Source organism: Hemicordylus capensis, chromosome 15 (assembly GCF_027244095.1).
Source record: "Hemicordylus capensis ecotype Gifberg chromosome 15, rHemCap1.1.pri, whole genome shotgun sequence".
In the NCBI taxonomy this organism is placed as follows: domain Eukaryota; kingdom Metazoa; phylum Chordata; class Lepidosauria; order Squamata; family Cordylidae; genus Hemicordylus; species Hemicordylus capensis.
This window is the reverse complement of record NC_069671.1, coordinates 11,878,022-11,894,563: the sequence shown is the minus strand read 5'-3', so window position 1 is coordinate 11,894,563 and position 16,542 is coordinate 11,878,022. Positions and strand designations below refer to the sequence as shown.

Genomic DNA, 16,542 nt, shown 5'->3' with positions numbered 1-16,542 from the left:
TGAGGATGCAGTTTGCAATAATCTAACAGCGAGTGGAGAAAGCTTATTTTTTTTACTTGACAAGATGCAATGGAAAAAATAATAATCTAACAAAAACAGTTATCTTACAATAAACCTATCTTCATTAGAAATAAAGTAATTTTAAAATGAAAATGCATTACATAAAACTTGAGATTTAGTAATTAAAAATAAAAATCTAGAGGCCCCCTCATAATATAACGTGAGGCCTCCCCCCACCCGGGGAGGCGGCATGGGGGCCCTCCGCAGGGGAGGGGGGCAGTGGTAGTGGTAGTTTAGTTAGCTTAGGCCTAAATCCTGCATTTAGCCCTGCACAACATAAGACCCGGGGCCCAGCTCTGGCCCGCAGGGCCATTTTTGGTGGTCCAGGTAGGCAGCAGCAGGAGCCCCCAAATTTGGCATTTGTGTGGGGCTGGAACAGTCAGGTGCTCACTGACTGAGCAAGGACAGGGCTTATTTTCTGGCCATTATCCTTGGTTAAAACTGTGGGCCCCTGCGGAGAAGGAAGGACCCACAACTAACTAGCAATTGCTTTACTAAGATTATACTACTATCTTACTAGTACTATCTTACTAGTCTTACTCCTACTACTTACTATCTTACCTTACTAGTACTATCTTACTATCTTATAACGATAGTAATTGCTTTATAAAGCAATTATAACCAGCTTTATAAAAAATGCTTTATAGAGATAATTATAAATAATCTTTATAATTAATTTTACTGCCATAATCAATGCACTGAAAATTGACTCCCCCCATCGTCACGGTTGTTTCTGGCCCACTGGGACGTGTGAGTTGTGCACCCCTCTTAAATCTAAATCCGTTGCCAACCTGCATTTCCCCTGAGCTAAAAGTGTCACATCAATGCAGGAAATAGATGGTTGTGGTTTGAAAATGACAGGACAGCTCATGTGGAGGGGATAAAGGGCAATTAAGGTACCCCAAGATATGCTTTTTCTATTGCAGTTTGGAAGCAAAGCACATCTGGAAGTGATCTCTCTGTTTGAAACTATAAGAGCTAGCACATCCATATATGTCTCTAGCACTAATCAGCATACTAGTCCCTTGTAAGGCAGAGTCCTGGAGTAAACAGATGCAATAGTCATTACGGAATACAAAGCCAAATTGAGTAAAGTTTTACCTAGTGGGACAGACAGACATTTTTAAACAAAGGAACCCATGTATTTATTACGGTCAACGACCAAATAAACACTACAGCAAAGCAATACAGTACAATACAATAACATAAGTAAAAATTTAGAAACCAGTTTGCAGACACCTTATTTTACATGTCTCTGAACAAAAACAAACAATCCTATAAGTAACTTCTTCATGCCTCTCTCCTAAAAAACAAACAATAAAATGTTCCTCAGACCAATCCAAATGTTTCTTTTGATAGGGGGCAATCTGAATGGAACGGGCAATATCATAGAAAGGGCAGTTAAACAAAGTATGTGTTAATGTTTCCACTTCAGCAGCTCCACATGGGCACAAACGTTCCTCTTAGGGGATCCCTCGAAATCTGCCCTCCAACACAGCTGAAGGGAGGACATTAAAATGGGCCTGAAAGAAGACCCTTCTTAGCCTGGGTGTAGGCAAATGTGTAAGGTACACAGCTGGCCTCGGGCAATTTGAAAAGCTGAGATAATTATATCTGGAAGCAATCAGGCTAAGGTCACTCTGCTTTTCTATGTCTCTTACCCTCTGAGTAATGATCTTTTTTGCCTGATCATATTAACGATCGTATATATTGCTCCGAGAGGCCTCAATTACCCAGGGTGACATGTATATTCCTCCTCCAAGTGGAACAGAAATCATCCACCAAAGTTAGTGAGCCTAACCCCTGGGGACAGCTAGTAAGTTTAAGCCAATATAAGACCGCTTGCAGTCAGGCCTGAGCAGTTAATCTACTAACACCTGCTTCTAAACGCAAAGCTGCATTCGGGATGCAGCCGGGGAGTTGGAAGATGTCCCGTAAGAACTTTGACTGAACAACTTCAAAAGATTGTAGGTGTGGTGTTTTTGGTTGTTGTTTTAGTACAAGGGACAGAGAGTCGACTACTAAAGGAAAACAGAGAGAGCATGCAGAGCTAGAGAGAATGCAGCTCCTCCTTCTAACGTTACTAGTAGGCAACACCAGGATCAGATTTTTAAAAGGCAGGTGACTCTAGAAACAAGGACACTTCGAATTCCTTGGCTTATGAGCAAATAGTGAATTGACAATATCTGGCCAGTCAGCTGACCGAATTGTGTAAGCCTAGATCCAGCACAGAGTGACCTTTAGCCAAGATATTACCCCTCTCAAAATTAAGCTGATTTAGACTTAAACTCATAATCTTAAAGTGTCTCTTTGGTGGAGACAGTGAAGTCTTCTTTTGTCCTCTTCTGTTTCACACCATGCAACCCCTAGCGATTTTCTTTCCTTTTTATTATTTTTTATGCCGATACAGAACCAAAACGACCATGTTTTTCAGAATATGGAAGTAAATACTTTGATGTATGGATATTTCAGCTAAGATGAGGGATCATACAAATAGGGAGATTATTTATATGCACTTTGTAATGTTAGCAGAGGTTAGCAGCAACCAAAAGCATCCTACAGCATTTTCTACAAGACGGGTGGTCGTTTGCAGCAGTCAAGCAAACAGGAAGAGATTCTGCTGATCTTCACAAAGTGGATGACCAACTCCTGAAGTTCAGACCTCTTGCAATGTCAGCTGCTGCAGCTCCCTGCTAGGGAAAGCTCCACTGACTGGATTACTACCTTAAAGAGGGGGGCAGTGATGAAGGATCATCAATCGTCTGACTTGGGAGGAAGCAGTTTAATTTGCTCAACAGAATGCATGACTTATTCCTGTTATGCAAGCAGATAGCTATGCATTCATGAATGCATAAATGGGCTTTTTCCTTTGTTGTTTCCTTATTCCGACATGAATAAGCACACAAGTTGTTTTCCTCTAGATTTATACCCACTTTTTAATGTCCACAGCAGCCCACTGCCGGGTGCTTTAGAGCCACTTGGATTGCCTTCCTCTAAGGTGATCCACAGAAGCCTTTTTTTTTTTTTAAAGCTGCAGCCAAAGTTACAGGGCAATCAAGATTCGACACTGGGTACTCCTTGTTTTCAGCCTGGCCTCTTTCATAATCACTCACTTTGCTTTCCATCTGCAGTTTAAGATGCCGGCAGAAAAGCATCAGAAAGCAGAAGCAAAATTAGTGCATCAGTGAGATTTCCTTAAGCACCAACTACCTGGGCCAACTTTTATTTATTATTTAACACATTTCTATACTGCCCAAAACGCAAGTTCTCTGAGCAGTTTACAAGACAATAAAAACAACAAATAAAGATCTTAGAACATTACAACAATTTAAAATTTAAAACATTGACACTTTAAAAAATCAATTAAAACAGTATCTAATTAAAAGCCTATGTGAACAAATGTGTCTTGACTGCCTTTTTGAAAGTTGTAAGAGACGGGGAGGCTCTTATTTCAGCAGGAAGTGTGTTCCAAAGCCTCGGAGCAACAATGGAGAAGGCCTGTCCCTGAGTAGTCTCACCAGACTACTCAGACTACCACCACTACGGTGGCAACTGCAGACGAGCCTCTCCAGATGATCTCAATGGGTGGTGTGGTTCATAGCAAAGAAGATGTTCTCTTAAATACCCAGGGCCCATGCTGTTTAGGGCTTTATAGGTTATAACCAAAAGCTTGTACTTTGCCCGGAAACTTATCAGCAGCCAGTGTAGATCTTTTAAGATAGGAGTGATATCTGCAAGCAAACTTCTTTAGATGATCTCAACAGGTGGTGGGGCTCATGGTGAAGAAGACATTCTCTTAAATACCCAAGACCTAAGCTTTTTAAAGAGCCCCACCACCTGTTGAGATCATCTAAAGAGGTTTGCTTGCAGTTGTCGCCAACATGCTTGGCAGCTACTCGGGAACGGGCCTTCTCTGTTGCTGCCCCTGGACTTTGGAATGTGCTCCCTGTTGAAATAAGAGCCTCCCCATCTCTGGCAACTTTTAAAAAGGTGCTGAAGACACATTTATTCAACCAGGCTTTTAATTAGATTCATGGTTTAGATTTTAATGCTGGTTTTAAATGATTTTGATTTTAATATTTTAAATGTTTAAATGATTTTAATTGTTTGATTTAGTTTTGATTTTAACTGTTAATTAATTTTAATTGTTTTTATTTGTTGCAAACTGCCCTGAGCCATTTTTGGAGGGACAGTATATAAATCAAATAAATAAATGTGGTCTAATGATTGCCTCCTTTAAACAAGGAGGCATCCTACCTTCCCTCAGAGAAGCAATGCCAACAGTCCCATATTGGGAACCTTAACAAAACATTAACAGCCATCAATGATTGGCTAACTTAGCAGCATCCAGGTATCAAGATCATGAAAATCATGTGAGCAATGGCCACTAGATAGCGCTCATCTGTAAAACTTATTTTTACTGGCCAACAACACTTCTTTCTAGAAAACAAAATCATATCACACCCAGTTTGGTTATATAAATAAGCAGAGGAGAAGCATTCTAAATTGTAACATGTAACATGCGTTTGTCAAAAGTGCTAAAAACACGTACAGCACTCAGACTCCCCATCACTCCTGCCTCCTCCTGCCTCCGATTCCTTTTTCGGGCAGTGGAATGTTGGCAACCCTAGCTCCTGACAATTTGAAATGAATAGAATCAAGGTTGCTTGGACCAATCCATCAGGGGCCTCCATGGAAACTTCCTTGAGCAAAATGAGGTTCAGACAATTAAACCTGCATATAACTAGCTCTAGGAAATGCACAAACACAAAGAGAGCATCTGAACCCAAAGAATGCCCTGCAGCTGGATCTATATTAGAAAAGATATTTTCTCCTGAGAGGGGATAAAGAAGGAATCCCTCCTTCTTTACCACCTGCTGACCACCTGCAGATGTTAAGTGCTTTCTTTTATAGGGCACTTTAAAAAAAAGTGTGTTTGTCATCGAGTCACAAGCCCAGGGCCTTCACTCAATTCAAAGGGTAGAAATCTTATTACCATTCTGCCTAGCACCTTGCTAGTGAGATGCACAGTGTCAAATTAATTTATGGAACTCACCATCACATGCCATGATAGCCACTAGCTTAGGTGGGTCTCATAGGGGATCTGATCAATTCATACAGAATATGTCTATCCTTGGCTATGTGGAACCTCCATGTCCAAAGGCAGTATACCTCTGAATGCCAGTTGTTGGTGGGGTGGGACAACAGGTGGAGGGGGCTGTTGATGGCTTACTGAAGACTTCCCAACGGTATCAGATAACTACTGTGAGAAATGGGATGCTGGAGTATATGCATTTTTAGTTAGATTCAGCAAAACTTTTGTGTTCAACCCTCTGCCTGCCAGCTTGGAGAAAGGCCATGTTTTCACCAAAGCAATCAATTTTTGATGAGAGCACATGGCATGTAGTACGGGAACAGATGATCAAATACTCCTCCATGCCAAAAACTCCTCATTTCCACCAATATTTGAGAGAAGGCAAGGTTGGGCTCATTCTTCCTGACATAAGTTTTCTGTGTCCATGGTTTGTTTTGATACAGAACAGCATTTGATCATCTAAGCACTACACCCCGAGTGAAAGGGCATTACCGCAACAGAGGTTTCTTCCCTCAGTGAGAACCTGGTCTAAGTCTCATCAAATTAAGTGGAATCTCATTTTAAACAAGCATGCAAGAGGGAATAAGGCAACAAATTCCTAAAGCAAGGAGGACTGGACTCACGCTCAGATTGCACCGATGCTGACCCCTAATTCCAGATGCACTGGAGGATTACTCAGCAGCAATGGAGGGGGGCGGGGAGAGAACTCTAGACTCAAAGGTACATGCCTTTCTGTTCCACCTTCTATAGTAGACTTATAACTGTCAGAACTCCAGGGACAAGACCTGGGGAAAGGAGTTATATTCCCAGAACCCATGTGTTCTGAAACTTTAGTCCCCAAGCATTATTGGAATATAACATCCATCATCCCCAAAGCCACTGTGGCTGCGGATGATGAAAGTTGTAATCCAACAACATCTGGAGACCCAAGTTTCAGAACTCCTGGATTACAGGCTACTTCCAGATGAGCAATGAAACATTGACCTGGGGTGACCCACTACAGAAGACAGACCACATATTAAACCTTGTTTGTTTGTTTGTGAAAGGCCTTTGACTACTTTTAAAGCATTCTATCCTGAGATTAGAAATAAGCTGTTCTCACTTCCTTGTAATGTTAAGTCACTCCATGAAACTGACTGGCAGGAGATCAGAAGAGATAAGACAAGAGAAAGCCATTCCATACATATTATACAATTCACCTGCAGAACTCACTGTCACAAGAAGCGGTGATGGCCAGAGGCTAAGGTGGCATGGAAATTGGGTTGCCAGTTTCACACTCAAGCTTCACAAGTGTCCCAGTTTGAGTCACAGCAATCAACAAGTAATTGTGTTCAACTCTGTGCGATGAAGACATTTCACTGACTAATTGAGTTCACCTGCCAGTGAACTCAAACTTGCAGGGAGCTAGCTTGGAATTTGCAGATGGGAAGGAACCATACATCTGGATAGCCGGTCTGGGAAGGAACCGTAGGAGAGAAATGACAGCTTCTTCTTGTGGGGAGGCATCTGGTTAGCCAGGGTCTAATCCAGAGCTGCTCAACTTCAGCCCTCCTGCAGATGTTGGCCTACAACTCCCATAATCCCTGGCTATTGGCCACTGTGGCTGGGAATTATGGGAGATGTAGTACAAAAAATTAGTTTGGGGGGGGGAGTTGAGCTGACCTGGTCTAATCCATCAGGCTCTTTTTATGCTTTTATTTAAGTGTAAGCTCATTAAAATTATGTTTTTTAAGTTAAACATTCAGGTGTTTTTTAATGCTTAAATCTTTAACTGTTTTAATTGTATGTTTATTGGCCTTTTTGAGACATTCAGAGAACGTCATGGAGCAGCTCTATAGAGTTGTTATGAAGGGAGCAGGGCTGGTTTTGTCATGAGTTGTCCCCTTTTGCATGAATTGTACCCTTTGCTAAACAAGGTCCACCCTGGTTTGCATTTGAATGGGACGCTACATGTGAGCACTGTAAGGTCTTCTCCTTAGGGGCTGAGGCTGCTCTGGGAAGAGCACCTGTCTGCTTGCATGCAGAAGGTTCCAAGTTCCCTCCCTGGCAGCATCTCCAAGATAGGGCTGAGAGAGACTCCTGCCTGCAACCTAGGAGAAGCCGCTGCCAGTTTGTGAAGACAATACTGGGCTAGATGGACCAATGGTCTGACTCAGTACATGGCAGGTTCCTATGATGTTCTTTGTTTCTGCTCAATTGTTTAGATTAGAAGCACAAGACTAAAGCAGTTGGTTTTCCTCCACACACACACACACACACACACACACACACACACACACACACACCCCTATACCTGGAAAGGGCCACTGCTGTCACGCCTCCCAGCCTGTTAATGGGGACTCCTGGAGGCATCCAAAGGGCCACTAAGGGAGACCGGGGGGGGGGTCTAAATGCAACCTGAGCCTGACCATCGTCCGTCTCTAACTCCTGCACAAACTTTTGCTGAACGCACCGGAGTAGGGTGGGCGTCACTTCGTTCCCAGTTATCCACTTTGCGGGTAAATGGATCCAGGAGCAGTCCCAGGCTCTAGCCACAACCACCCAACAGAAGCTGGAGGCAGTCTTCCTCCCAACTGCAGCCGCTGAGGGGCAAACATCCGGGAAGAAGAACCGGTCGGATGCCCTGTTAGTGCCACGCGAGTGAAGCGGATGAGAGGTGGACAACCGTGACCCTCCTGCTATCACCGCCAGCCACATTAAATTGAGGCTGGGCACTATGGGGGTTGTAGTCCATCAGTATCCGGACGGCCAAGTTCGCCCACCCCTGGATGGGTGTGCCAAGCGCATCCACGAGCCGCCGCCGTGCGCCCGGGATGCAGACCTGCTCCTCCCCATCGCCCCGAAGCGCCTACCTTCACCACCTGCTCTTCAATGATGCCGGGCACCAGGACGACCATCAAGACCCCGGCGACCACGCACGCCAGCCCCACGCTCAGGGCCCCCAGCCACGGCTTATAACAAGTAGCCATGGCGCTCGCCAAGGTGCCCGGGCAGCAGAAAGCGCGCAAGCCCGACCGTGCCCAGTGCCCTGGCCCGAAAAGCCGCCACTGCCTGTCCTCCCGCTTGCCCCCATTTACGCACTACCCCTGGCCCGGCCCCTTGGGGAGAGCGACGCCCAGTTTGGGAAGGAAGGAAGGACCGCCTCCTTCTCCAGCCACGGGGTGGGAGGCGCCTGGGCTGAAGGCCACCCCCTCGAGCCAGCGGGCAGCCAGCGGGCCGCGAGCTCCGATTGGCCTTGGTCCTGCCCAGGTCGCTCGCGGCGGGCTGCGCGCTCTCGCCGCGTCCTGAGGGAGAGGGGTCAGCCGCCGGCCCCCTTGGCTGGTGTCCAAATCCAGAGGCGCAACGGGCTACCCTCGGAGACGCTGACTCCCAGAGGGGTTTACTCGGGAGCAAACGAGGCATCGCTTTGAAGTTGCTGGAAGCAGAACTGCTGCTGGACCCCGGCAGGGGTGCAGATCCCGCCCCCCCGGCATTTGAGGACACCCCCCCCATTTGATTGAACTCCCACCAGCACCAAACCAATAATAACCCAGAGCCTCCCAATCCCAGAAGATATCGCCGCGCCATGTGCAAGAGGCATCCCTCTCGTCCTCCCTCCACAACCAACCTTTTAGTGAGGAGCCGTTCCTCCAGCTTTCCCTCTGCCTGCCTGCTGCGCCCTGCTAACTGGGCAAGGAAGAGCGCCTTTCGAAGGGCTGGTTCTTTCCCCAGCACAACATCCTTCTAGTGGCTGCTGCTGGTGCCTGGATAGTGCCTGCTGGTGCCTGTTTAGAGTGTGAGCCCTTTTGGGGGGTGGGCAACCATCACCATCTTCTTCTTTTTCTATGTAAACTGCTTTGAGAACTCCCCCTCCCCTGAAAAGCGGTCTGTCAATGGTAGTAAGAGCCAGAGGAGTGTGAGTCACAAGAGACCTGCTGTGCAAACCTTCGAGTCCTCCCTGCCCCACCCAGTGGCCAACCAGCTGCTTCCAGGGAGGCCACAAGTGGGGCATGGAAGGCAACAGCCCTTCTCTGTCCCTGGCATCAGGTACTGGCGGGGCAGGGGAGAAACTGCCTGAGTCCGAAGCTGGGGGTTCTGTTTAACTCTCACGGCTAATAGCTGTTGACAGACCCACCCTCCCTACGAGCAAGCGCGGTGTGCGCACATGCGCCTGGCCCTTCCGGCCAAGGAAGGGACAGGGCGACAGGGAGATATGCTGCCGCCCCTGACAGGGTCTTTACAAACGGAGCGCTGGCAGGGGGTGGGGGTGGCTGGAGGGGGGGGTAAGTGCAGCCTCCCCCGCCCTTAAACTTGTCCACCTCCCACCTTCGAGCCTCCAACCCGGCCAGTGTGCAAACCTGTGCGGAGGCCCATAAAAGGGACTCCAAAGAGGTGCGTGCACATCCCTACTCCACCCTCACCTGAGCCGCACTCCTGCTCCTCCTCTTCCATCCCGTTGCTTCCATCTTCCTCACCCCTGTTGGCCACTCCTCCATCCCCCTCACTACTCTTGGTCGTGGCTGCAGCATTGTGGCACCATTTGGCCAAGCTGCAGTCCCCTACCTCAGAAACTTCCCCACTCTCACCCGAGCCCTGTCCCTGCTCCTCCACACAGGAGCAGCAGTGATTGACCAGGCCCTTCTTGGCTGCTGCCACTGCCATGGCCGCTCGTTCCCCTCAGGCTGCTGACAGGCCAGGGCCTGTCCCTTGCTTGCTTGCTTGCCTGCCTGCCTCCCTCCACCAGTGGCCTCGGTAGCCCCAAAGAGCAGCAGTGGTTGACTGGTCCCTTTCTTGCCACTGCCACTGCCATGGCCACTCGTTCCCCTCAGGCTGCTGACAGGCTCGAGCCTGTCCCTCGCCCTTCCTTCTTCCCCTTCTTTCTTGGTGCTTCTGCTCTCATAGGCTCTTCCTCCCTATCTGCATATGGAATCCCAACTGCCCAATCATCATGGTGCTTCTGCTTATGAACTCTCGCAAGAGCTGCCACACACAGGATTAGTCACAGGTACGCCTTAGAGAATTATATATATATAGAAGATTATAATATAATGATATGAATGCGAAGAATATTTATATACCACTTTTCAACAAAAGTTCCCAAAGCGGTTTACATAGATACAAACAAACAAATAAAATGGCTCCCTGTCCCCAAAGGACTCATGATCTGAAAAAGAAACAAGTTAAACACCAGCAACAGCCACTGGAGGGATGCTGTGCTGAGGATTGATAGGGCCAGTTGCTCTCCTCCTGCTAAATAAAGAGAATCACCACTTTTAAGAGGGACCTCTTTGCTCAGTTAGCAGGAGGGTTCTCCACCCGCAAAGCGCTCACCATCTAAACAGAAACACTAGGTAGACAGCAAATGGCTGAATAAGAACCTGAGCCCTAGAGCTAAGCTCTGGCCAGGCCAGGCCTTTGGGGAGTTAATAAGCTGGTAATAAATAATTCCTACAATATGCTACATATATGCGCACCCGCATTCATGGATGCGCAACAGGCATAATGCTTTCCCTCAAAGGATGTGTGAGATTCCAATGTACAGGAAGCTTAGGAGTGTAGCACTGCCAGCAAACATGTTGATACAGCCCCATACTCCCAAAAAGTCCAGTTATATGGAAGGCCTATACCACAAACCCATATAAACATCTGAAATGTTTCCAGGGGTGCCTTTGCACGGCTTTGGCTAGTGCACCAGCCTCCTTTCTCAGGTTACCCATGCCTTAGTCACGTCACAGATGGATTACTGTAACATGCTCTACATGGGGCTGCCCTTGAAGAATATCTGGAAACTGCACCTTGTACAAAATGCAGCAGCTAGGGTTCTATCTGGAGCTGCCTGGTGTGATCATATCACACCTATTTTGAAAGAGCTGCACTGGCTACCAGTTTGTTTCCGGGTCCAATTCAAGGTGCTGGTTTTGACCTTTAAAGCCCTTAACGGTTTGCGCCCGGGATACCTGAAGGACCGCCTGCTCCCAAGGGTTGTTGCCCACTTGATGAGATCATCTGAGGGGGCTCTGCTCTGGTTGCCGACAATGAGGTAGGCTTGGTTGTTGTGCAAGCGGGACAGGGCCTTCTCTGTTGCTGCCCCCAGACTTTGGAATGCTCTCCCAGTGGTTATTCGCTCCTCAGACTCCATCACAGTTTTTAGAAAGCTTGTTAAATCTTGGCTTTTTATCCAGGCCTTTACATGATTGTTTTATTGCTGCTTCTGTGTGTTTTTAGCCGTGTATAGTTTTTATGTTTGTATTCTATATATTTTAAATCAAATTTGTTGTCATATTTTTAGCTTAATACTTTTTAACTGTCATTTTTATTATGTGTCTTAACTTTTGCAAACCGCCTTGGGATTGTTTTTAATGAAATGTGGTATATAAATTTCAACAATAAATAAAATAAATAAATAGATCTCATGTTTTGGTATACTCTTCGCAATAAAAAAATGCAGAACTAAAAAAAATAGTTTTGCTCTTACTTCAAAGGTACAGGCTGTTTTCTACAAGCTCAACAGAGTTTTCCATGGATAAAATACCCCTTAAAACTGTTGGAGATGTCACTCTATGGCATGGCTGCACAATTTTGGCCCTCCTGCAGATGTTGGCCTACAACTCCCATAGTCCCTGACTATTGGCCACTGAGGCTGGGAATTATGAGTCCAAAAACAGCTAGAGGGCACAAGCTGTACAGCCCTGCTCTATGGGCATCAACTCTTAACACCATCTCTCCCTGTGAACACTAGAGACATTAGGAGTAAAGGCAGAAAGTATGGCACTGCCCCCTTGTTCTCTTGTTTCTGTCTCTCTGCTCTAATTCTTCTGTGATTGGTAGACTTCTATCTTATTTTTAATGTATTGTTCAGTTTTATACTGCCTTTTATATGCATATCTCAAGACGGTTTACAGAAGTTACAATACAATAAAATTCCATACAAGATACATCTAAAATCTTAACATCAGTGAAACAGTAAAAAGCATAAAACACACAAAATAAAACAAAAACGTTAAAAAGACAAATATAAAAAGACAAATATCCTTACCACACTCCCTTCTTATTTGTTCTCTCTGTTCTTTTTTATTCCTCCCACCAAGAGGTAACTAGTCCAGGTTATAGGCTTTTAAGTTTGTACCTTCTTTAAATAAACCTTTACTTGACTTGAAGCAACTTTCTTTGTTTATTGTTGGATTTATATACAGCCTAATAATAATAAACAAACTTTATTTGTTAGCTGCCCCATAACAAATTGTTCTCTGGGCAGCTTACGACAGAGCAACAGAGGATTAAAACATACAACAAAAACACATAACACATTATATCATAACAGACCAAAAAGGTGAAAAGAAAATACAATACAAAGCAGCATAAAAACTCATTTAAAATTAGTTAAAAATCAGAATCAAATCTGAAAAACCCGAATTTAAAAGGCCTGGGTGAACAAAAAGGTCTTTACCTGGCATCTAAAAGAGCAAAGTGAAGTCAGGCAAACCTCACTGGGGACCATAAACGGGGTGCAACCACCGAAAATGTAGTTCCGCCTTTTATTAAAATAACCCAAAGGTGGTTAACAATACAATTAAAGTGATGCACAATTAAAAGCACAAGTATGAAATTTAAAAGTCTCCCCTACAAAAACTGCAAGATGAAATGCTAATTTGAAACACACACAGACACAGTAACTGCCTTTCCTTTCCTGTAAAGAGTAAACCAGAAGTGAACCCTGTCACTCACAGGCAGTGACCTCTGGGGATCAGCCACTCAGCACGTGGTGGCCAGGACCTAGAGGGCCTGGTGCCAGGAAGTGAAGGTGTTCTTTGTTCTCAGAAGAAGCAAAGAGGGAGATGAGAGAAGATGGGGAGCAGGCTTCATGAGTACTAGACATGACGTCTGTCTGCCTCATGACCAACAGCCAGCCTGGAGACTTCTCTCATAGAAGGACATCTGCTGATCCCTGAGTGACAGGATTGCAGGAAACTTGAATTATCTCTGGGAGTTTGGGATGAGTTCAAGGGGAAAGGAAGCCAGGGCTTTTGGCCTTCAGAAAGACTTAGACAGGGAAATTAGACAGTGTGATAGCTAGCCTGCTTTAGACAATTTTCTTTCTTTTTGTGCTATGCAAATCCTTACAACTGGTTTATTGTGTTTTTATTTGTAACGTAACAAATCAAGGCAAACTGAGCCAATGCCCTTTTCCAACTAGGGCATTGTAGAACTCTGTAAATTCTCAAGGGGGCTTTAAAAAAAATCTTGCATTTATGTTCTATGCAACTGAGTAACCACGATTTTAAAGTGTGCCACCCTAAACACCAACTGGAGTGATCTTTGGAAGTAATCTTGTAAAGTACTGAGTATTTTCTTTTTTACCTGTATCTCAAAGCTGAGAGTGCCTCTGACTGAAGCAGTCTGTTGTATTTTGAATAAAGTTTTTCTCTTTTTGTTCTTTGTATTTTTACCTGCCTCTGAGTGGATTTTTAACTCAGGAAAAAGGGGTTTTACTCTGGTGCAAACATGCCTCAATGTTGATTGCTCAGCAACTCACACTACCTAGTTTATCTTCTAGCCCTCTGACTCACTAGTCTGTCCTCCACTGTCTTTGAGACAAGAGACAGCGCATAGTCCTTCACTTCCAACAATGAGACCCCTGGGGATAACTGAGCAGATATTGACGTCACAGCAACAGCTGTAACTACAGCTTATCTGGATAGTAAGTTACAAAATCTGTCAGTGAAACTGACATCTCTCAAAGTGCTTAGAACCTCAGCTAAAAAGCAGTAAATTAGTATAGATAAATGAATGTCAGCAAAGGAAAAAACTCACCTCTAAGGTTGAGAATTTACTGTATTTACCTGACTCCAAAACTAGATTTCCCTCCAAGTTATTTTATGTTAGAAATGTGTGTGTGTGGTGGCGGTGGTGGAGTTGTCTTCAGCTCAAAGAAGCTGTTCCCACGATCACTGGAAAGCGGACTAAGGGCGAGCCCAGTGCTCCCAAGGCAACTAGCCCGCCTAAACCACCCTCCCCTTAAATGATGTGAACGGAGCGAGTGCTCCATTAACCTAATTTCGTTGTTCGTGTGTCACTGCAAGCAGCCTCCCAGGCTCGGGGGTCTCTCCGGGATGCCCCGCGTGCTTGCATGGGGCATCATGAAACTTCCAGGGGCCGCACAGCCCCCGATCCCCACAGCCCACACAGGCTCCATGATGGAGCTGGCAGTTGTGTGGGTGGCCGCCCAGCTACAAGCAGCTGCTCATCTGCAGGGAGAGCGGGCTAAGCCTGTTCTCCCCGCAGAACCCTCTCGGGTGCTTCACATGTGTCGTGTGAAGCACCTCATAGTCTTCTTTTTTCAGGTGACTATAGGTAGAACCCATATTTAACCTGCATTTTAAAAGTGGTAATCTTAAATTCAGAGTCATCTTTTATTTGGGTAAATATGGTAGATCACAAAAGTTCCAGGGTTAATATTAATCTCTGTGGGCTGGAAGAATCCAGGGACTGAAACAACACAATCTCTTTTATCTCTGGCTATATAAAAGATAAATGCCCAGGGTTAAAGATAACAACTAATCACATCAGTGCTCTGTGCTCTCAAAACATTACTCAGCCAAAGGATGGAGTCATAAGAACAGCCCTGCTGGATCAGGCCCAAGACTCATCTAGTCCACCATCCAGTTTCACACAGTGGCCCACCAGATGCCTCTGAGAAGCCCACAGGCAAGAGGTGAGGGCATGCCCTCTCTCCTACTGTTGCTCCCCTGCAACTGGTATTCAGAGGCATCTTGCTGGAGGTGAGCGTGGCCTATAGCCACCATACTAGTAGCCATTGTTGATAGACTTGTCCTCAGTATCTGCTTTGCTAGGTTTAGTCTGACCAGTTGCAGGGGAGTAATGGCAGGAGAGAGGGCACGCCCTCAACTCCCGCCTGTGGCTTCCAGCAGCATCTGGTGGGCCACTGTGAGAAACAGGATGCTGGACTAGATGGGCCTTGGGCCTGATCCAGCAGGGCTGTTCTTATGTCCTTATGACCAAAACAGTTTTTCATGTACTCTGCAATTTGTGTTCACACGCAGGAGCAGACATTCAGATCTACCAAGATTTGAGCTGAGAAACCTCAAGGAACAGAAAGACTTTCAAGTACTTCACTGAACAACTCAGAAAGGCGGGAATCCCCTACAGATGAGGCCATCCATTCAAACTATGAATTAAGCATAAAGAGAGCCTCCTAGTGGCTGAAAACTCAACACAGTTGACTGAGATATTTGAAGATTCAGATATCCCCACAAAGACTGCAGGGAAAGATGACAGAACTTTTTCTTCTTCTTTTCAGAATGGAAGATAATCCAAACCAAGAAGAAGAAAACGATACCTTAAACTGAGTAGCAGTTTCTCCCTACAACTCTACAGAATGCATCTCATTGACTGCACTGGAGAAGTTCCATGCCTGCAGATTTAAGCTGCAATAAGACTCATTTGCTCACAGAGCTTCTCAACCACAAGACCCAAATTTAAAACGACTTGATTGCTAAGATCCCTCAGGGGACTGCCAAAGCATACAGAAGTTTGTAAGTTTATAAATTAAAAGAAAAGCTTTTTTTTTTTTTTAAACCCTCTTAATACTACTTTGAGCTTCCAGAACATTATGGAATGTGGAGGGTCTCTTTGTCTGGTGTTCCCGCCATTGAGTTTGGACTTTAGGATTTTTCTAACACTCCTGATGTATTCACTTCCAATTTTTATTTTAACTTCAGTGTGTGCAATGTTATCAGCCTGGAGAATGCCCAAGTATTTGCAATGTTCTTTCTCTTCCAGGTTCTTGATGTTGCTTTCATTGGGCAGTTCTATTCTTATAAAACTTATAAAAATAAGTTTTATTTTTCCTCTGTTCATTATTAATGCAGCACACTTGTCTAGTGCAAACTCCATTGCTATATCGCTACTGAATATATGGACAGTGTTTAGCAGTGATTCAGTTTCTGACTGGGACTTTCCATACAACTTCAGATCGTCCATGTACAGCAGATGGTTTATTTTACTTGATGTTTTAGATGTTTGGTATCCGAGGCCTGTTTTGTTTAGTATTTGTGAAAGTGGAGTCATGGCGATTATAAACAACAGAGGGGATAGTGAGTCCCCTTGGAAAATGCCTTTTCTAATGCTAACCTGTCCAAGTGTCTCGCCATTGATTGTTAACTGTGTACTCCAGATGCTCATTGCTTTTTAAATAAATATCTGAATGTTTTTGCTGACAACAGTTGTTTCTAAACATTTTAGTATCCACGTGTGAGGCAATGAATCGAAGGCTTTCTTGTAGTCAATCCATGCAACACTTAGATTTGTTTTTCTTCTCTTGCAATTTTCTAAAATCATTTTATCAATCAGCAGCTGGTCTTTTGTGCCTCTGGTGTTGGGGCAATTTC

At 45.1% G+C, this 16,542-nt stretch overlaps 1 protein-coding gene across 5 annotated transcripts in view; it reads right to left on the bottom strand.

Annotated features, from left to right (window-relative positions):
• The window catches only part of SCARB1 (scavenger receptor class B member 1), a 62,675-nt gene extending 54,408 nt beyond the window's left edge, over positions 1-8,267 (bottom strand). For 3 of the 5 annotated variants that reach the window (XM_053280447.1, XM_053280449.1, XM_053280448.1), the window contains exon 1: positions 8,008-8,267. In XM_053280447.1, coding sequence (XP_053136422.1) covers positions 8,008-8,124 — 117 coding nt within the window. In that variant the 5' untranslated portion in view covers positions 8,125-8,267. Of the gene's footprint in view, positions 1-6,354; positions 6,376-7,607; positions 7,629-8,007 lie in introns of those variants that run through there. The other 2 variants (XM_053280451.1, XM_053280450.1) reach the window with 2 other exon arrangements.
• Between the last annotated feature and the right edge of the window lie 8,275 nt (positions 8,268-16,542).